At 38.7% G+C, this 21,134-nt stretch overlaps 1 protein-coding gene across 3 annotated transcripts in view; it reads left to right on the top strand.

The window, feature by feature from the left end:
- Window positions 1-21,134, top strand: part of TMEM131L (transmembrane 131 like) — a 186,499-nt gene that overhangs the window by 121,469 nt on the left and 43,896 nt on the right. For 2 of the 3 annotated variants that reach the window (XM_064383804.1, XM_064383806.1), the window contains exons 8-20: window positions 3,893-3,970; window positions 4,171-4,324; window positions 6,175-6,233; window positions 6,543-6,651; window positions 8,135-8,231; window positions 8,751-8,904; window positions 9,867-10,037; window positions 11,436-11,505; window positions 12,593-12,710; window positions 14,726-14,867; window positions 16,168-16,277; window positions 17,587-17,659; window positions 20,024-20,151. In XM_064383804.1, coding sequence (XP_064239874.1) covers window positions 3,893-3,970; window positions 4,171-4,324; window positions 6,175-6,233; window positions 6,543-6,651; window positions 8,135-8,231; window positions 8,751-8,904; window positions 9,867-10,037; window positions 11,436-11,505; window positions 12,593-12,710; window positions 14,726-14,867; window positions 16,168-16,277; window positions 17,587-17,659; window positions 20,024-20,151 — 1,463 coding nt within the window. The remainder of the gene's footprint in view (window positions 1-3,892; window positions 3,971-4,170; window positions 4,325-6,174; window positions 6,234-6,542; window positions 6,652-8,134; window positions 8,232-8,750; window positions 8,905-9,866; window positions 10,038-11,435; window positions 11,506-12,592; window positions 12,711-14,725; window positions 14,868-16,167; window positions 16,278-17,586; window positions 17,660-20,023; window positions 20,152-21,134) is intronic. The other variant, XM_064383805.1, reaches the window with a different exon arrangement.

Here is a 21,134-nt window from a genome sequence, read left to right as displayed (position 1 = left end):
GGCAAAGGAATGGAAAATTCAAAGGTTGTACGACAAGCAGAGCAGAAAGTAGACCAGTGAGGTTAGAGCATGCGCAGGGAGGTGGAGACTGGGCAGGCGCCGGAGTTTTATAGCTATAGCAGAGGATTTGGGACTTTTGCCAGGTGAGAAATCTTTGAAAAGTTTTAAGCAAATAGTGGCATGACCAGCCAGATTTGTATATGGGTAAACTCATTCTTGGTGCAGTGTGGAGAATGGAGTGGAAAGGGCAGAGGTGGATGCAGGGAGAGTAGGAGGAAGTTACTACACCATAATTTTTTTCTGTAGTTTAGTGTTGTTAGAGAATTTATTTTGACTTTATGGGCTATACAGTCTCTGTTGCAGGTACTCAACTCTGCCATCGTAGCACGAAAGCAATAGCAGACGGTCCATAAAGGGACAGGCATGGCTGTGTTCCAGTAAAACTTTGTTTACAAAAACAGGCAGCAAACTGGATTTAGCCTGTGGCATAGTTTGCCAACCCCTGATATCTGGGATATTAAGAAACAGGAGAAGTGAATGGGTTTAAGGGCTCATGAAGGCGGTACAATCAGTATGACTTGGTTATGGACTTGTTTGAAGTGAGTAAGTGAGAAGGTGAAGTGAAAGTGGTTTTCAGGTTTCTGGCTTAACAACTGGATAAGTAATGATAGGATTGATGAATAATGGTGCTAAGATGAGACTCACAGCAAGGGCGGCTAGCTTGGGGTATGTGAGGATTCAGGTGGATGCCCAGTCACTGGTTGCACATATGGGTATGAAGAGGTCTGAGCTAGAGGAATCAGTGTGGGAGGGTTCAGCATGCCAACAAGCTCCACCTGGGAGAGAGCGAAGAGGCCACAGGCAGTATCCAGCGTAACTCAGTGTCTGATGGTTAGAGGAGGAACAGCGGCAGAGGAACCAGAGAGAAAGAAAAACCAGGAGAGACAAGTGGTTCAGGCTATTAACAGGACAGGGGGCTGGTGACAGCAGGGAGAGGGGTGAACAAAATGAGAAGTTTCTGTTGGATTTGGCCATGTGAGGATCATTTGTAACTTTGGTTAAAGCAGTTTCAGAGCTGGGTATGATGGTACATGCTTGTAGTCTCAGCTACTCAGGAGGCTGAGGTGGGAGGATCGCTTGAGGTCAGGAGTTTGAGGCTGCACTGCACTGTGATTGCGCCTGTTCAGTCTGGGCAGTATAACAAGTGTTTATTTTTATTTTTATTTTGTTTTATTTTTTGAGATGAAGTTTCCCTTGTCACCCAGGCTGGAGTGCAATGGCACTATCTCGGCTCACTGCAACCTCCGCCTCCTGGGTTCAAGCGATTCTTCTGCCTCAGCTTCCCAAGTAGGTAGTACTACAGGTGTGTGCCACTATGCCTGGCTAATACTTTTTAAATATTTTTAGTAGAGACGGTTTCACCATTTTGGCCAGGCTAGTCTCAAACTCCTGACCTCAGGCGATCCGCCCACCTCGGCCTTGCAAAGTACTGGGATTATAGGCATGAGCCACTGCTCCTGGCCTAACAAGTCTCTCAAAACAAGTTTTAAAAGTTACAAAAAAAAAAAAATCAGTTTCAGAAAGTGGACTTTTTCTGTTTATGTCTTTGATGTTGGGATTTGTTCATAGAAAGACAAATTTTAAAATCTAGTTCTTTGGGCTGGTATATTGGCACACACCCGTAATCCCAGCACTTTGGGAGGCTGAGGTGGGTGGAGTGCTTGAGCCCAGGAGTTCAAAACCAGCCTAGGCAACGTGGTGAAACTTCACCTCTACAAAAAATACACAAATCAGCCATGTGAGTTGGTGCATGGCTGTAGTCCCAGCTACTTGGGAGGCTGAGGTGGGAAATTGGCTTGAACCTGGGAGGTGGAGGTTTCATGAGCTGAAATTACACTACTCTACTCCAGCCTGGACAACAGAGTGAGACTCTGTCTCAAAAAAAAAAAAAAAAAAAAAAAAAAAAAAAGAATCTAGTTGTTTAAGATTTTATATATATTTTACAAATCATATTCTATTTAAAAATACTAGCGGATATCAACAATGATTTCTTTAAAAGAGTGTTTAATGTTTGATTTACTAACTTAGTTAAACTCCTTAAATATTTTTACTGCATTAAAAATATTTTTTATTTTTTTTTGGCTGGGCGCAGTGACTCATGCTTGTAATCCCAGCACTTTGGGAGGCCGAGGTGGGCGGATCACCTGAGGTCAGGAGTTCGAAACTAGCCTAACCAACATGGTGAAACTCCGTCTCTACTAAATTTATAAACATTAGCTGGGCGTGGTGGCACACGCCTGTAATCCCAGCTACTCAGGAGGCTGAGGCAGGAGAATTGCTTGAACCCAGGAGGCGGAGTTTGCAGTGAGCCGAGATGGTGACATTGTACTCCAGCCTGACGACAGGGCAAGACTCTGTCTCCAAAAAAAAAATATATATATATATACACACACACACACACACACACACACACACATACATACATACATACACACATATACATATATACACATACATATATATACACATGCATATATATATGCATGTGTATATATAAATTCTTTTTCTTGAAAAGATAATAAAAGAATAAAAGAGTCATGGCTAACTACAGCCTTGACCTCCTAGGCTCGATCAGTCTTCCCACCTCAGCCTTCCTAGTAGCTGGGACTATAGGTGCACATCATCATGCCTGGCTAATTTTTTTTTTTTTTTTTTTTAGTAGAGACAGGGTTTTGCCATGTTGCCTAGGCTGATCTCCAACTCCGGGGCTCCAGTAATCGAGCGGCCTTGGCCTCCCAAATGCCGGGATTACAGATGTGAACCACTGTGCCTGATCTATTCCTTTTTTTCCCTGTATTTTAATTGCCTGAATGACAATTGACATAGTTTAGAATGTATTCTTATATAATGTACTTGGGTAAGTCTTATAAATCTAACAAATTAAACATAATTATAGTGATTCTTCTTAGTAATGCATCTTTCCTGGGTGTTTTAATAGATGCTCACTTACTATTAAGCCAGGCTAGACTTTGGAGAATGCTTTCCTACCTTGCTGAGATTTGATGTTCGGACTGTGGCTCCCAGGCTGAGTACCCTTTTGCAATCACTATGCCAGAGACATTGAACATAATGAAAGAGGAAATCTCATAGCTCGTGTCTTTTAGGTTCACGTACTGCACTAAATCACTTTTTGGTGTATTCACATGCCTGTAGCACCTTCACCCTCCTACCCAAGGTTGTATCCCTTGACTGGATTTTTCATTTTCCTTTTCTTATATACGTTGACATCATCCCAGGTGGCTGTTAAGATCTTTAACTTTGACAGTCCTGAATTCTTTTTGTGTACTTTTGTCTCTTTCATCTGTAGTTCTTCCCTGTTAAAAATGATAGTCAATTGAGTTTTGGACATCTCTCTTTTTGTGTGTGTGTGTGTCTAACTTGAGGGTCATGGTTTCTAGGTCACTGTACTAATGGAAGGCACACTTAGAATTAACTGTTACTTTGTAAACCTACTTTAAAATAACAGTAGACTCCTGTGTTTAAACAACATTTTCAATAAACATTAAAAACGCCAAACTCCAGTGTTCCTATGTGTATTTAGAACATATTCACCTGCTTATTGGTGTAATAAGGAATTTTCATGTTGCCCAAGGGAGAACTTACGATTTTCATTAGAATATAGGCTCAGTGACAGTCCTGAGAACAGATTTGTCTGTTTAGCTTACTGTTGTATATCCACTAAAAAGAATAATGCCCAGCATTTAGCAGATATTCAAGTATTTATTAATAAATGAAAAAGTATAGTTTCTGAATGCATGACAGGTTGTTTATCGTTAATGTGAGACTGAGCCTTTTGCTTACTTTTTCTTTTCCCCCTTTTTTCTTATTTTAGGCAGAAACCACTAATACTAGCCTCTTGCAGGTGCAACTGGAATGCAGTTTACATAATAAAGTGTGTCAGCAATTAAAGGTAAAATAAAATATGTAGTGTTTTCTCTCTGGCTGCTTTCCTGCCTCTTTGCTTAAAAATAAAACACAAAACAGCATATTCTGTTCTCATACATGTGCCATTACATTAAATGATTTTCCTTTCTTCCAGAGTTTGAAACCACAAAGTTTAGATGGTTTTTTTGTTTGTTTTTCCTTTTTTCCTCCTCCTTCCAATCTCAGAGTTGTTGTCTGGAATCTGATGATGTTTTGCGTCTACAAATGAGCATAATGGTAACAATGGGAAACTCTTCGAAAGAATTTGAAGAAAACACACAAGATTTGTTAGATCATCTCTCTATTGTTTACGTAGCTACAGATAAATCTGAGACTGCAGGTAAGGTGAAATGTTTAAACATTTTCATTATATTTTGATGAGTCTGCATTATCATTCTATAGCATTTATGTATAGACTGTATCATAGCAAACCAAGACAAATAGCCTTTGCTTTAATTATTAAGCGATGGTAGTAGTAACTGGTTCTCAGCCTGCAACTGCTAAGAAGGCTGTATTATTTTGAGGAGAAGTTAAGTGACAACTGCAAACTAGTCTGAGTTTCCTTGGGAATAATTTTTCTTGGTGTTTGTAGATAGTAAACAGATTAAATGGGCATGACAGTTTCATATAAATATTCACAAAGTATTCGAAGTCTTGGGTTTCTTGTTCCACTTTTAATGATTTCTCTAAGCTCAGTTAACCAAATCACACTGATTTGTATTTTAAATAGCTAATAGGATGTGGTTGGTCCTGGATGCTTGACAAGTGAGGTAGAATTTTACTGTTCAGTTTTGTGAATTTTATCTTCGGAAATGTGTGTCCTACTTATCAGAAATAAGCAAGTCCATCTGTTTAAGTTCCTGAGAACTTTTTTCAGAGACACATTATGTGACCCATGAAATTCATAACAGAATTTACTAGTATCTTTTGGTTATAAAGACTCTTCTGAATGTGACTGTATATATGCATTTGTTTTCAAAGAAAGTATAGTTTTTATTCTTTGAGGTTTTTTTTTTTCATTTTTTGACGGGATCTTGCTTGGTAACCCAGGCGGGAGTGCAATGGTGTGATCTCGGTTGGGCTCAACTGATCCTCCCACCTCAGCTTCCTGAGTAGTTGGGACCACAGGCGCACACCACTATGCTTGGTTAATTTTTTTTTTTTTTTTTTTTGAGACGGAGTCTCGCTCTGCTGCCCAGGCTGGAGTGCAGTGGCGTGATCTTGGCTCACTGCAACCTCTGCCTCCCAGGTTCAAGCAGTAATCCTGCCTCAGCCTCCCGAGTAGCTGGGGTTACAGGTATGCACTACCATGCCTGGCCAATTTTTTTGTAGTTTTAGTAGAGACGGGGTTTCTCCATGTTGACCAGGCTGGTCTCCAACTCCTGACCTCAGGTGATCAGCCTGTCTCGGCCTCCCAAAGTGCTGGGATTACAGGTGTGAGCCACCTTGCCTGGCCCTATGCCTGGCTAATGTTTAAATTTTTTTTTTTGTAGAACCAGGGTCTCCCTATGTTGCTTAGGATCGGGAATTCCTGGGCTTAAGCAATCCTCCCTGCTTAGCCTCCCAAAGTGCTGGGATTGCAAGCATGAGCCGCCGTGCCCTGCCTTGGCGGTCTTAATTGATCAACCAGCATTTACCTTTCAGTCCTCAGAGCTGGCTGTGGCAGTGCTGGATCAGCAGGACAGCTCTCCTGTCCTCAGTGCTTGGTGATTCTCATAACGGCTGGATGAACATCCATATGGGGAACATCCCTGACCCATGGGGACCATTTCTGTTGTGAAGGCTGAAAGGAAGACTGCGATCTGAGATCTCAGGGTTTTCTTCTTCCCAAGTGTGTTTATCTAAATGAGGAAATGAGGGGCTTTCTAATCAACAGGAGAACATAGCTTTATTTGAAGTTGTCCAGTTGGTTGGTTTCATCCAGAAGAGCATTATATGACTCTAAACTCGGAATTTTGCTCCGGGTAGTTCCTCATCATTTAGAGGGCTTAGGTTGGTAGGCATTTTTTTAAGGATTTTTTTTTTTGTGATTAAAAAAAATAGGAAACAGCTCCTAGTTTTGATTTCAGTTTTGAGAAACAAGTTAGCATTTTTTATAGAGATGTGTAATGTGATATTTTAATTACTATATGAAGGTGTGAGAATGAGATGGCTCCATTTTAATCTCATTACTCTGATTCTTTTGGACAGATGATTCAGCAGTAAATATGTATATATTACATTCAGGAAACAGCCTTATATGGATACAGGTAATTGTAAATGCTTACCTAAGGTAAACTTTGAAACTGCAAGTGTGCTTTTAATTGTAGAATGTGAGGGTTTTTCAGGAACAGAGACAGAAGCACCATCTCTGTTCTTTTTTGCTTTAATATAAGCCCATTTGCCCTTGTTTGAACCTCTGTTTGTATGAAGATTGTCAGCATCCCCTCGGTTATGGCACAGATGCTGAGCAGTTGCTATGTGTGCTGGTCTGTGCTTTTTATTCCAACAGTTGATTCAAACTGGATGAATGCTCTCCCAGCTAAGAGTAGTAATGTGGGATTTTTCTTTTGTTTCAGGATATACGCCATTTCTCACAGAGAGATGCTCTGTCTCTGCAGTTTGAACCAGTACTACTACCTAGTTCTACAACAAACTTTACAAAAATTGCTTCTTTTACCTGCAAAGGTACAGATTTTTAAACAGATTGTCATTTGACTTTTGTTATCTAGTTGTCATGATGGCAACTCTTTCTACAGCTACAGATTAGGCATGTTTTAAAAAAAAATGAAATGAATGAGTTTGATTTCAAGAAGTCCCAGCCTTAATGATTCTAAGATAGTATGATGTAGTGGATTGTTGATGCCACTTTTATTCTGCCACATATGTCAGATTTTGAGTTTAAAGCTTTATATTCTGTGTTGGTGATGTTTAGGAAGGAAAGCACTCTTATGTTTTTGACAGGAGTATAAATATGCAGGCTGTTTTCAAGGGAAAATTGGCAAACTCTGTGAAAATTTTAAATGCACGTATATGCTCTTTGATCCTTAATTCTGGTTCTAAGAGTTTATCCTCCAGATATGTATGTATTCAAAACTGTGCCTATAGAAATGTGTGTGAGGACAGAACCGCTGGACATCTGTTGAGAAGATGTTGAGAAGCATGCATGGACAGCAGTGCAGGCAGTGTGTGTACACTGAATTTTTTTAGAGGGTATATGTGTACTTATACATGCACAGAACACCTGGAAGGGTGTTGGCGAGACTGCTAACAGCTGCCTCCTGTAAGATAATTCTTAAGTCAGGGTGAAGAAAGGGAGACTATTTTCACATTTTTTGATAGTGTTTGAATTTTTAAAAACTATATATATAATTCAGAAGTTGGGTATTAGCATCAGAGAGTTAAGAATTGAACACAAGTTGTCGGCTGGGCTGGGTGGCTCACACCTTTAATCCCAGCATTTTGGGAGGCTGAGGTGGGCAGATTGCCTGAGGTCAGAAGTTTGAGACCAGTCTGGCCAACATGGTTAAACTCCGTCTCTACCAAATATACAAAAGAACCTAGCCAGGCACGCTGGTGCGTGCCCGTAGTCCCAGCTACTCGGGAGACTGAGGCAGGGGAACTGCTTGAACCAGGGACATGGAGGTGACAGTGACCTGAGATTACGCCACTGTACTCCAGCCTGGGTGACAGAGCAAGACTCCATCTCAAAAAAAAAAAAAAAAAAAAAAAAAAAGAATTGAGCACAAGTGACTTAATGTGATGACCTAAGTCAGGGAGAGCTTAAAAGTATTATTCTGATCAATCGGCAGTGCTTTCAAATGCAGCCCACTTGGTGCCGGTCAGCTCCCTTTGGCTCTTGAGGTTTTATTCCTTCCTTGCTCGTGCCTCCACACCCTCCCCTTACTCTGCCAGGTGAGCTTCATGTTTCACTTTTGTCATCTCTGGTAGAGAAGTTAGTTTAAAAAAGTGTGGGCTTCTGGATAATTGGCAACAAAGATGATGACAGGAGCATTTGAGAAAGTAGTTCTGTTTATGTCTGATGCACTATTTTATTGGAAACAGAAAAGTGAATAAAAAACTATGAAAAATAAGACATATTGTACTTTTGTTTGGGCTGAATGAAAGAAAAGGTACTTAAGCTTTGCATTTATTTCTTTATATCACAAAGGAGCTACATCATGTGACAGTGGAATTATAGAAGATGTGAAGAAAACAACACACACTCCAACACTAAAAGCATGCCTCTTCTCTTCTGTGGCTCAAGGGTAGGTTACTTCCACTCCACCTGAAATCCTATGTTGTTCTTGTTTTCCCCTCTAGAAATGCTTTTAAAAAATATACTGATATGACTTGTATGATTCTCTCTCTCTGGCCCTGCCTCCCCCTGCCTTAGCACTGCTGCCAGGCAGCGAAAGGACTATTAGCAGAATGGGGAAAAGGAAGTGAAAGAATTCAGTTTATGAAATAGGTTCAGCGTCAGGCAGCCAGGCGTGTGAAAAGAGCACATTTTCACATGGTGTTTCTGAGTTGACTTCAGGTCCTGGTTTGGCCCTGGCGGCCTCTGTGAGCTGTGCTGACTGCAGCCTGGTTGCTTCCCCTCTGGCTCCAGTTGTTCCTCATGTGAGCCAGAAGGTTGAAGGAGGTGATTTCTGAGGTTGTCTCTGGCGCTAGCTTTCATTCAGTAATGTTTTATGATGCTCCTGTTTTTGCAGTTAGAGGCTCATAAGAAGGCTGACTGTTGTCCCACACTCAGGGCTGATAGCATGCATGTCCTCTGTTCACAGGTATTTTAGAATGGACTCTTCTGCAACCCAGTTTCACATAGAGACTCATGAAAACACATCAGGACTTTGGTCAATATGGTACCGCAACCATTTTGACCGTAGTGTTGTATTAAATGATGTGTTTGTTTCCAAGGAGACCAAGCACATTTTAAAGGTACATACAGTATTTTTTTTCCCCAAGTTTTAGCTTATTTTAAGCTTTAAGGTCAAATGCTGTGAAATTATTTCTATAAAATAATAAAAATTTTTACTCCAAATGCTATGGAATTATTATTTATATAAAATTTAATTTTAACTTATGATTTTTAAAACATGTATTTTTCTTTTAATGTTTTCAGACTTACTTTTAGGAGACTTTTCTTTCTCTCTTTGTAAAAAACTATTTTTAAAGGAGTTCAAAGGGACCAGGCAGGATATAGCATTTCAAAATATAGCTCTTACCATTATTGAAAAATATTATATATATGGTTTGTACCAAAAAGATTATATTTAGTAAAAATGAGCCTGGTTCATGATAAAATAGTAGGTTTTTTGCAAAATAACTTACTGGAATTTCAAAATTACTTTTGTGAAATTTAAACAGTGTCATCTTTTGTTTTTTTGAGATGAAGTCTCGCTCTGTCAACCAGGCCGGAATGCAGTGGTGCGATCTAGGCTCACCGCAGCTTCCGCCTCCCGGGTTCAAGCAATTTTACTGCCTCAGCTTACTGAGTAGCTGGGATTACAGGCACGTGCCACCACGACCAGCTAACTTTGTTGTATTTTTAGTAGAGACGGGGTTTCACCCATGCCCAGCTAATTTTTTGTATTTTTAGTAGAGATGGGGTTTCACCATGTTAGCCAGGATGGTCTCCTGACCTCATGATCCGCCCGCCTTGGCCTCCCAAAGTGCTGGGATTACAGGCATGAGCCACCGTGCTTGGCCAAAACAGTATCACCTTAAGCATTATTTGTAACCTATCATTTCTATAAAAATATGTCAACTTTTGATCTGGAAATAACTGAGTAAAATTCTACTTTCTGAAGTATAGAAGAACGTTAGCATCATACTTTATAATGATTTTAATCATAATTAGTGTTAGGAAAAGTAATTTCTCTTGCTTCTTTTCTTTTTAGATTCTGAATTTCACTGGCCCTTTATTTCTACCTCCAGGCTGTTGGAATATATTTTCTTTGAAACTTGCTGTTAAAGACATTGCCATAAATCTATTCACCAATATATTTTTGACTACAAACATAGGTGCCATTTTTGCAATACCTCTACAGATTTATTCAGCACCAAGCAAGGTATTTTCTACAATACTATGTGTGTGTTACTATTTTCTTAATAATTACTGTTGCTTTTTATTAATCTTTAGTGCTTGGGTTTTATTAACTGGGTTAAGCTTATGTTCTTTAAGGCTAAGAAACTGAAGGATATTACCAGGCCAATCTTGGATGATAAATTGTTCAGCCATGGAAATCTTTATTTGGAAAGAGGATCTCTTTTTTATAAAGGAATTTGAGGTTCTTGAATGAAACAAGTCATGACCAATAGATTAATAGATGTCATTTTCATTTATTTCCAAAATTTGTAGAGCAACAAATACGTGCTTGTGTAGAAAACAGTTTGGCTTTTAGTGCGTACTCGCAATGACTTAATAAACTAGATCGTTAAATGCTTTATTTGGATCTCTTCTACGTGACTCTTAGTTGTTTGTAATCCTTGAGTTTCCTTAGTGGGCCAAGTTTAAAGCCTCCAAAGATTCACAATTAAGATAATGCTTTCTAAAATCTGGGTAAATTATATTTAATTTAGGTCGTCTTAAATATGTTTCTTTTTTTCCTTAATATTTATTTCTTTTCATTTGGTTATTATTATTGCTTCTTTTTGCTTCAAGCTGTTTTGTATAACTCTGGGTTCTGGTTTTTCTATGAAACATTCATGCAACCATCTTTATTTTTCTCACGTATAGTGTTGATTTTTCATAGTTAGAAATGCCTCATGCTTAACTAGCTGTAAGCATGCAGATAGGACTTCTAAAACTAAACCGAATATAAGGTTAATTCCATATATCCATATTTTCAGCAGGGGTAGTTTCTTAGAAATTTGTTTTCCATCCAAGAGATGCTTAAGGAAAGCAGAGTGATTGTGGGAGGAGCAGGCATGTTTCAGGTGTATGTGGAAGTCACACATCTGTGCTCTACATACCTGCAGGAAATGAGAAATTTAATGTCCTGAATAGCTAGGACTAGATCAGCGTACTGTTTCCCAGAGGATTAGAGTTCAGTTAAAAAAAACAAAACCTCTTGCCACTGAGAATGTCCTGAGACTAATTTAATCTTTTTTTTTTTTTTAATTTAAAATTTCTTTTTTACAGTAGGGTCTCACTTTGTTGCCCAGGCTTCAGTGCAGCCACATGATCATAATCTTTAATTCCGATGGCAGTTTGGTGTCTTGTGGGCCCAAGGGTCATTATTGTCATTGATTATTGTGCGTTCAGAATCTACTCAGTGACCCTCCTGGGGAGAGACAATTCCGATTTGTCTGAAAATTTCTTAAAAATTAGAAAGTAATTTATTGGCTCATGGTTAAAGGGAAGTTCACTGAGGTGCAGGCCAATGTCTGCTTTGAGTTTTAGTGCGTTAGGATTTTTATGTTTAGTGCTGTGTTTTAAGTTATTCATATATTACTTTTCAATCTAGGAAGGGAGTCTGGGTTTTGAAGTGATAGCACATTGTGGCATGCATTATTTCATGGGAAAATCAAAAGCAGGTAAGTATTTTGCCCTTAGGCTTTCCGTAGAACTCTAGTTTGGGGGAGTGGGAAGTAGTGAAGAAAATGAGCATTTGTCAATGGAATAGTTAGTTCTATAAGATAATTGCATCATATTCTGTTCTTAGAGAGGATGGTCATTAACAGAATGACTTAAAACTGTTAAGAACCCTCCAGAAACATCTGGGGTACTTGTGTAAATAATGCCCCCTTATTATGTAGTAGCTTGTACCTCTGCAAGGGATTTCTTTTTTTTCAAATAACTGTTTGATCATCATAGCACCCATAGGAAAAATTGGAAGATTCTGATTCTTTTATAAAAGAACTGACTAGAAGTTAGTCAAAATAACTTGGAATTGTATTTGAGGACTTAAGTTATAGGAGCATAAACATCTTGCAGAAGCTGCTGGTTGTGATTTGAGGACTGAAGGGCTTTGGTGTTGATGTAAAAGCTGTTTCTTGTTTTGGGTTTTTTTTTTTTTTTTTGTCTTTTGATTTATAAAGATATTTAAGGAGAGTTTTAAAGTACAGTGTTTTTTTTTTGTTTTTTTTTTAAGAGTCCCACCTCTCCTTCCTGATCCCCTCCTTAGCAAGACAGAACAAATCTTGGCAGGATGAGGTGAAAGATAGACCAGTTATAAACATGCACCTTCTCTAGGATCGACTCGGTCTTTGCCCCCTTTCAAGAACTACTGTTTTCCCTCAGCACTTTAGATAGTGACCTGGAAGACTTGATGATGATTAGCATTTGTGTGGAAGGAGTTCCGCATGTTAGATTTAAAGCTGTTAAAAGTGTTCCAAGTTTAGTTTTGTTTCAGGCTGTATTCATGAGCCATGTGTCTTTTATGTTTTTACCTTCACATAATTCAATTTAGTTTTGTTTTATGACATGTTTGTTTAATTTGATGTATCATTTGCCATTGAGTTAGAGGGACTTTTAGTAAATAAGCAGCAGAGGACAGAGGTGGCGTTTATTCACTCTTCAGTCCTCTCAGTTTAAGAAGTTTAATATTCAGCCCTTGGCATTATTTACTAATTGAATTATGTTTCCTGTAAATCTAAATATGGAATCTGATCTACCTTTTAGGAAATCCTAACTGGAATGGGAGCCTTTCTCTGGATCCATCTACCTGGGATGTGGATTCTGAACTTGCAAATAAATTGTATGAAAGATGGAAGAAATATAACAATGGTGACGTCTGCAAGTACGTCACCACTTGACGTCTTTTTTGTTCGGTGTGGGGAGACACTGTTATGGTAGTCACCTGCAGGGATACATTCTAAGACCCTCCCCCCGACTCCCCCATGGATGCCTGAAACTGCAGATAGTAGCAAACCCTATATACTATGCATGAATTTCTTTTTCCTTCATCATAATTTCACGAATAGAAGATTGGTTTTTAATCTTAGCAGTCTCAGCATACTTTCCTTTCTTTTTATTAACTCGACAACTTTCACCTTTTTGGGTAAAAGGAAGCGTTTTATGGCTTCTCCTTGGCATATCTAAATTGTCAGCATCACTATTCTTGCACTTTAAAGCCATTATTAAGTCAAATAAGGGGTCCTTGGACAAAAGCACTGTGATGCCAGGATAGTCGACCTGATGACTGAGATGGCTGCTAAGTGACTAGCGGCAGGTAGTGAATACGGTGTGGATGTGCTGGGCAGAGGGACGATTCACATGTCCCAGACAAGATGGAGTGAGATGGTTTGAACTTTCATCTTGCTACTCAGCACTGTGTGTAATAGAAAGGTTGTGAATTATTTCTGGAATTTTTCATTTAGTATTTTCAGACCCCAGTTGACCACAGGTAACTGAAGCTTTGGAAAGCAAGACTGGATAGGGGACCACTGTACACAGTATTTTATTGACATTACAGTCCTTAATTTCTAGTGATTGATATTTCTCTCCAGCTTTTAATTTTGACAAATTTCAAACCTCAGAAGTTGAGGATAGTGCAGTGAGTACTCAAATATTCCTCATCTAGATTTTGTTCACCAGGTGTTCATATTTTATCACTTCTTCTGTGTGTGTTTCTGTGTGTGTACACTGATATATAGAGAATATGAGAAACACACGGAAACACACACAGACTTTTTGCCAAGTCATGGAAAGGGAGCTGTAGATGTCATACGTCAACTCTCAATACTTTATTAGGAAATTCTTGATTTCCTAAGGAGAATATTTTCTTACATGTAACTGTACTACCATTGCATATCTAACAAACTTGGTATCATTTAATTATATTGTTTAATATACAGCCTGTGTTAAAATTTTCCCTAGTTGATCTGATAGTGTTCATTATAGCTGCTTTTTTCTTTTCCCTTTCTTTTAATCCAGAATCTATTGAAAGGCCATGCATTGCATTTGGTCGTCATGTTTTCTTAGTTTTCTTAGACTGGTGTTCCTACCTCTCATCAGCTTTCATCATGTTGATGCTTTTTAAAAGTTCAGGCCAGTTGTTTTATAAAACATTTCACACTCTGGATTTTTCTGATTGCTTCCTCAACTTCATGTTCTGGTTAAATGTTTTTGGTAAGAATATGAGTTACCTGGTTGGTCCTGTGTCTGTATTATTTCATCTCATCAGGAGGTACATAAATGTCGCTTCCATTATTGGCATTGCTAAGTTGAGTCACTTGGTTTAGGTGATGAGTGACAGAACTCTCCATTGTACATACCTTTGTCCTGGTGTAATTAATAAATCTGTGCTGTGATAATTTGATAGCATATAAGTGACCTGTTCCCTAAGGATATTTCATCCCATGGTTTTAGTATTTATTGATAATTCTTGCTGAACTCACTTGTTAGATTGACGGCTGCAAAGATGTTTCTGATTATTTTGTTCATATATATATATAATTTTAAGAGTTTTTGTCTTGTTTTTAAGCATCACTGTGATCTAGTTGCAGTGTTGTGCTCTCTTACCATCACTATTATTTTTGATGATAAATTATTCCAGATTTGGCTTGTGGGAACCCTTTGGCATGTTCCCGTTGTTCTTTGAGTGCTTCCTTGCTTTCTAGTAAAACAGAGCATTCTGGGGTCAGTCTTGTACTTTCTCATCCTCAGACCTAGAATTAAACCATTTCCCCAAGAGTCTTTTTCCTTTAAGTGGGAATAATACTTAGTGATTTCCCTAAATATCAAAATTAGTAAATATTAAATTTTTAGATATGAAAACTGTTTTTCATAATAGTTTCTTTATCAATTAAACAGGAAGAATGTTTTGGGAACAACTCGATTTGCTCACTTGAAGAAATCCAAGGAGTCAGAGTCCTTTGTTTTCTTTTTGCCTCGTTTGGTCGCGGAGCCTGGCCTCGTGTTAAACTTCAGTGCAACTGCCCTGAGGAGCAGCGTGGTGAGGACAGTGTGTCTTTTCATCTCTTTGTCAGTGACTCCCCAGTGCTTGAGTCTTCACAGTACCAGATAATTTCCACCTTGAGCTACTGTTTCAGAGCCAAAATTAAGGAGATGTCAAAAGAACTAGACGAGGAGTAAAATTCTAAGCTGATTGAAAATGCATGAAACAAATCGACTTTGAATTGAATGTACACTCCATAAATGCATCAGTTAAGGAAGTACTGAACTGCAAACAGCAGAGAAAATCTTGACTGGCTTAATTAGGAATCGTTTTATAACAAGAAGCCCAAAGGGGAGAAGTCCAGAGTGAGTCAGGTTGCACGCTCTGTGATGCCGTCAGGGACTGAGGCTCCTCTCCCTGTCTGCTGTCCATCCTTAGCGTGTTGGCTTTCGTGCTTGTCTGTGCCTCTCTCGTCCAGCTCTGGTGGCAGGAAGACTGGGCAAAGGGAAGGAGGTGCCTCCAGCAGACTTCATTTATGTCTCATAAGTCTCATGGCTAAGAACTCTGCACCACATGTGGTACTAATTATGCCTTATCAGGTGCTCATGGATTTTCTAAGGGATGACATCCTCAGGCCGCCTTTTGTTTGTTTTAATTTATTTTGAAATGATTTCAACTTAGAGAAAAGTTTCAAAAGTAGTATACCAGGAGCTCCCAGTTACTTTTTGCAAAGATTCATCCATTTTTAATGTTTGCCACACTTGCTTTAGCATTTTTTCTCTTTCTGCATACATGTATCTTTCTGAGCCATCTGAGTGTCAGACATTATGCCCTCTAACTTTCAATGTGAATTATTTAAGAACAAGGGCTTTTTTCTGAACCAGAATATAATGATCAAAATCAGAAAATGTAACATTAATCATGATGCTGTTAATCTACAGTATATATGTAGTATGTACATAGTACGTATATGTAGTGTATATGTGAAGTGTGTGTGTATATATATATTTTATATACACACCGTATATACTACATATATCCAGATATGTAGATCAGGTGTTTTCAGAGATCCCACTATCATACTTTCTAGCATTTTTTTTTCTGGTTCAGAATCCAGTGCAGTATTTCTCATTGCATCGGCAGGTTTTTGTAGTCTCCTTTAATCTTCCCCACCCGTTCTTTGCCTTTTATGACATAGATATTTTTGAAGCATGCTGGCCATTTATTTCCTGTGATCTTTCTTGATTGGCATTATGTGATGTTTCGTCATGATTAGGTTATGCCCTTTTGGCCAGGATATCTCAGGAAGGATGCTACGTCCTTCTCGGGGTTTTAACTTTTCTTTCCTCACATCTAGGTCAAGTACTTTGTGGTGCAGAACCCTTCCTCTCGGCCAGTCTCCTTGCAGCTCCTGCCCCTCTCCTTGTACCCTCAACCCGAAGCCATAGTGCACCTGCTCCACAGATGGTATGAAGACTTTTTTTCTGAGGGGCAGTTTAGGAAGTGCTGGGAAGACTCAGAATTACTTAATGTCCTACACTTTGTCAACCAGGACCTGTGTGTGGATGTGGACACAGTATTAACCAATTAGCTCATGGACCTTGGGCACCCTGCCCCTTGGTACATGTGATCTGATGGAACTGCCTGGCTCTGTGTGTTATGTGGCATCTCCAGTGTTACCCCGTAGTCTACTAACCAACAGAACATTTTTTTCCTTTAGTTAGGGATTCTTTATCATGTTTTTTCACATATACTCCTAAAATTTAGACTCTCAATCATGATTATTTCTGGGCAGCATAAGAAATAAGTTTAGTGTTTTAGTCCAGTTGGCCCTCCATATATGCTAAAGGTGATATTTATCACTTCCCATTTAGAATGAAAACAAGTAATATTTTATAGGTATAAGCCACCATCTTTAAAAAAATATTAGTATGGAGGACCATCCAGTACCCCCTTGGATACTAAAATCCCAAGGATGTTCAAGTCCTTTAAAACCATTGGTGGAAAAATTGGCCCTCCTTATTTCAGGGTTCTACACCTGTGGTTGGCTGAACCTGCAGGTGTGGAACCTGCAGATGCAGAGGGCTGAATGTATATTCTTGTCTAGCATTAAACAGGATAAGATGATAATTAGTTCATGTCTGTTATATCTTATTTTCACACAATCACAGTTTTACTTAGAATGTTTCCGACTTCTCGTTTAGTAAGATCCACCCTTATCCCAGGGTTTCTCAGCGTTCGAAGTATTAATTCAAATAATATGATTCTACTGTTCTGTTTGGTGGGGTGGGAGGGGCCATCTTGTGTGTGGAAGGATGTTTAGCAGCATTCCTGGCTTCTACCCACTGGATGCCAGTAGGACCTCTCCAGCTATGACAACCAGACATGTCTCCAGATGTTGCCCAGTGTTTCCTGTGAGATAAAATTGCCTTTGGTTGAGGGTCACTTTTTTTCAACTTCCATAGCTGTGAACCATTTGGAAAAAAATTGCTTCATAATATTTAGAGCTTCTGTCACCATATGCTTCCTTATATCCTGTGATGCCAAAGTCATTCATTTAGCAATATTTATTGATCACTGACAGTATGGCAGATATGGGGGTGGGAATGTGGGATGGAGCTGGGACACAGTGGTGACAGGATGGGATGAATTATATGTGTATGTGTGTGCACAAACGCATACTCACCTATGTATAAATGTATATATGTGCACACACTTATTAAACCTTTATTGGCAGATGTGAGTGCATTTTAATCATTTGCTTTTTTCCTTATAGGTTTGGCACTGATATGCAGATGATTAATTTCACAACTGGTGAATTCCAGCTCACCAAAGCCTGCCCTTACCAGGTAGGATGTTATCCTAAAACAGAAAAAAGAATGCCGACAAACTAGATACATGAACATACAGGCCTCACTGATTTATGTTTAAAATGTCTTTTATGTACTGTATGTGGCTCTTTTATTTTGATTCTTGAGGCATTAAGAACACATAGCAGATTTTTCCAGTTAACGAATGCCGTAGGAGTTGGGTTTATGTTAGCCTGTAAATCATTTTAATTTGATGATTTAGAATCATGTGAGTAAAGAATTAACAGTTGAACAGAGCTTTGTAGAAAACCATGAAACTTGAGACCCCAGAATTTATAATTCTCTTAAGACTCCTTGGCCCTCAAATTCTTTTTTATGGCAAGATAAGGTAAAAACAAATACATTAACAAAAAATCTTCTCTTACTAAACTGTGTTCCTGTTTTTAGCAAGTCACTGTGATGTTTACCTTATCTATAAAAAAGGAGGACTCTAAAATTCTTAAGCCTGTGGGCCATAATGAGGTCTTGCCCAGATACTTAGGAATAGGAGTAAACATGTCATGTGGTGAGGATGCTGTTTGCCTGGGGACTTGGCAGCCTTACTTCTCAGTTTCCACTCAGTCATTCGGTGGCTATTTGTGCATAGCTGAGTGTTGGCCTTACAGGTACTCTGTGTTTGAGATCAGTTCAAAAGTGGAGCATCTGTTGACAGAAAATACACACATACACTTAAAAACTCACATATGCAGATAACTCTATTTTTACTATGCACACATATTTAAGCACCTTGGGTGTTTTCTTCTTTATCTTTGTCCTTCTAGAAATATACTGTTGGCTCTAGATTAATTTCAATAACAGACGGAGGAAGACCCAGATAACCCATTACCAGGAGACTCTCTTTTTTTAGGCGTGAGGCAGCAGTAGGGGGTGAAGCCTTGCACCCAGATGTGGTCTTATTCTTGTTAGTGAGCCTGCCGGTTTCTTTCCCTCTTGTTTCCTCCACCAGGAGATCTTCAAGGCTATTCAAAATAATTAGTCCAAAATACTAAGTGATATCTTGCCTCACTGGTATTGAAATATGTATAGCTTGAAATTCCAAAAATAATGCCCATTTATTTTAAATCTAAATATTCTATTTAGATGTGAACAAATGATGCAACTCATTTGGAAAAAGCTTTTATCTACAACTGATTATTTTCCCCAAGAAATAGTATACATTTTGGGATAAGGGAAATTATTACTATTCTTAATTTATTAAATTGATGAAAGGAATAGTTAATATTAGTGCCTTGAAAACACTGAATTAAAATTTAACTCAAAATTGTTATTAGAATTCTTCATCATGTAAAGAAAGGCTTCTCGCATTTTGATTTTGTTGATTTGCTTTTAGATATAATATGGCTTCATTGGTAAAGAGCATTGGAATTTTTTATATACCCTAAAAATTTCAGTGCCTGGCATATGAGAACCATTTAATAGAAGTGCTGTTTTTACTATAAGTTTGACACCAAAAGTCAGCAGCTTTTAAATTCAGCATTCATATTATTTGTATAAAGCGGGGTTTCTTCCTTCATGGAGTTCATAATTCTAATGAAAATGAGTCAAATAATCAAATACCATTACTATTTCTTTTTTTCAGATGGCATGGGTAACACTAGCAATAATTGAAAGATAAATTAAAAACTAAAAACATAGGAAAGAAAAATAATGTTCTTCAGATTATATAACAGCTCTAAGAAATTATGCATTGTTTTTAGTGAGATCGAGCTAGAAAAAGCAGTGGAAAGAGGGAAAGTCCACTTATCACAAAGATAAAAAGAATGAAATCTTGGATACTAAATTTAGAGCACAAGTTTTATGCAGGAAAAAAAAGACATCTTGGAGGAAATAGAGGAAGATGTGAATGAATAAAAATGTTTCTTCTGACTGGAGATACGAAATATAAAAAAGATGATTTCTATATAAACTTAAATTCAATATAAAGAATTTATACGAAGGGATCTTTGGGTTGTCCAGTGGTGGGTGGGTGGTCTTGTCGGATTGCTTTAGCATTCAAGCAGAGCCTGCGGGGTCTGTTTTCTGACTGATGTTTTACATTCAAAGCATCTTCGTGTAGAAAACTTCTAGCCCCAGCTTCCATCCAAACCAGGAAGCAAATCCCCTTCCAGCATCTTTGTCAGGTTGTCCTGGAGCCTCTGCCTGTATTTCTTAGTTATGGCTCAGAAGCTGTTTATTGGAGTGAACTCTCAGGATCAGCAAGTTCAAACATGTTGATCAGATGGTCAAATCTGGACATTAAAAGAAAAGCAATCATGTTTAAACTCTAGGGTGCACTTACTGACCATGGAAGCCTGATTTCTAGGAGTATGACATTGTTTCATTGAATTTGTTATTAATTTGCAGGGTATGCATTCCGAGGAATCCAGGTTTGGCATCCTCCACTTACATTTGCAGCCTTTGGAAATGAAAAGGGTTGGTGTAGTTTTTACACCCACTGACTATGGAAAAGTTACCTCACTCATACTAATCCGGTAGGTGTGTTCCTGTTGTAGAATGTTTCTTTCTCGCTGACTCATCTGTGTAAGTCTCTTTGGCTGATAGTTGACATTTGCTTCTCAATCAGACCTTCAGGATTAAGGCTGTGTTGCAGGGTAGGAAGAAGTGGGAGCTGAGAAAGAGGTCACTGGAGGCTTGACATGTAACCCCCAGGGCCCTAGTCTCCTCTCTTCTCCAATAGGGAGTGTGCGCATATATCTCCAGGAGGGGTAGTGCTTTCCACACAGCACCTCGTTCAGTGCTGTCTCAAAAGGCAGAACGCACTCTCACACATAGATCTACTCTGTCCTTAGCATAGAAAGATCACTGAAGCACTGCGGTAGATATTTTCAGTCTTTAGTATTTGAACAAACATATCACTTTCATCTCTTTTTGCTGCTGGAATTCTCAGTAGTCCAGTGTACAACAGAAAAGGTGTTTCATTGAACCTATTGGCTTTTTTTATTCCTTTTCTTCCTTTGAAATGAGTTACTGCTAACTGATTTAAGCATGTTAAATGTGTTTTATTTTTCATTTTTTTTCATCTTTAGATAGTCTTGAGAGCCTTTAAAAAATTTACAGTAAATACAGATGTTTGTTGAGGCTCTGCATTAGTGAGAAGTCTAACCCAAGCTTAATTTTTAATAAATGACATTTGAGGTTTTTTTTTTTTTTTTTGAGACGGAGTCTCACTCTGTCACCCAGACTGTAGTGCAGTGGCGTGATCTTGGCTTACTGTAACCTCCACCTCCCGGGTTCAGGCGATTCTCCTACCTCAGCCTCCTGAGTAGCCTGGCTAATTTTTGTATTTTTAGTAGAGACGGGGTTTCACCATGTTGGCCAGTTTGGACTCAATCTCTTGACCTCATGATCTGCCTACTTCGGCCTCCCAAAGTGCTGGGATTACAGGCGTGAGCCACTGTGCCTGGCCACATTTGAGTTACTTTTTAAAAAAACTTGTAGTATCAGATCACCTGGC

The sequence above is a fragment of the Aotus nancymaae genome, unplaced genomic scaffold (assembly GCF_030222135.1).
Source record: "Aotus nancymaae isolate 86718 unplaced genomic scaffold, 86718_ANA_hifiasm-v0.15.2.pri h1tg000033l, whole genome shotgun sequence".
NCBI lineage: Eukaryota > Metazoa > Chordata > Mammalia > Primates > Aotidae > Aotus > Aotus nancymaae.
The sequence above is the reverse complement of the archived record's forward strand: the minus strand, read 5'-3'. Positions and strand labels throughout refer to the sequence as shown.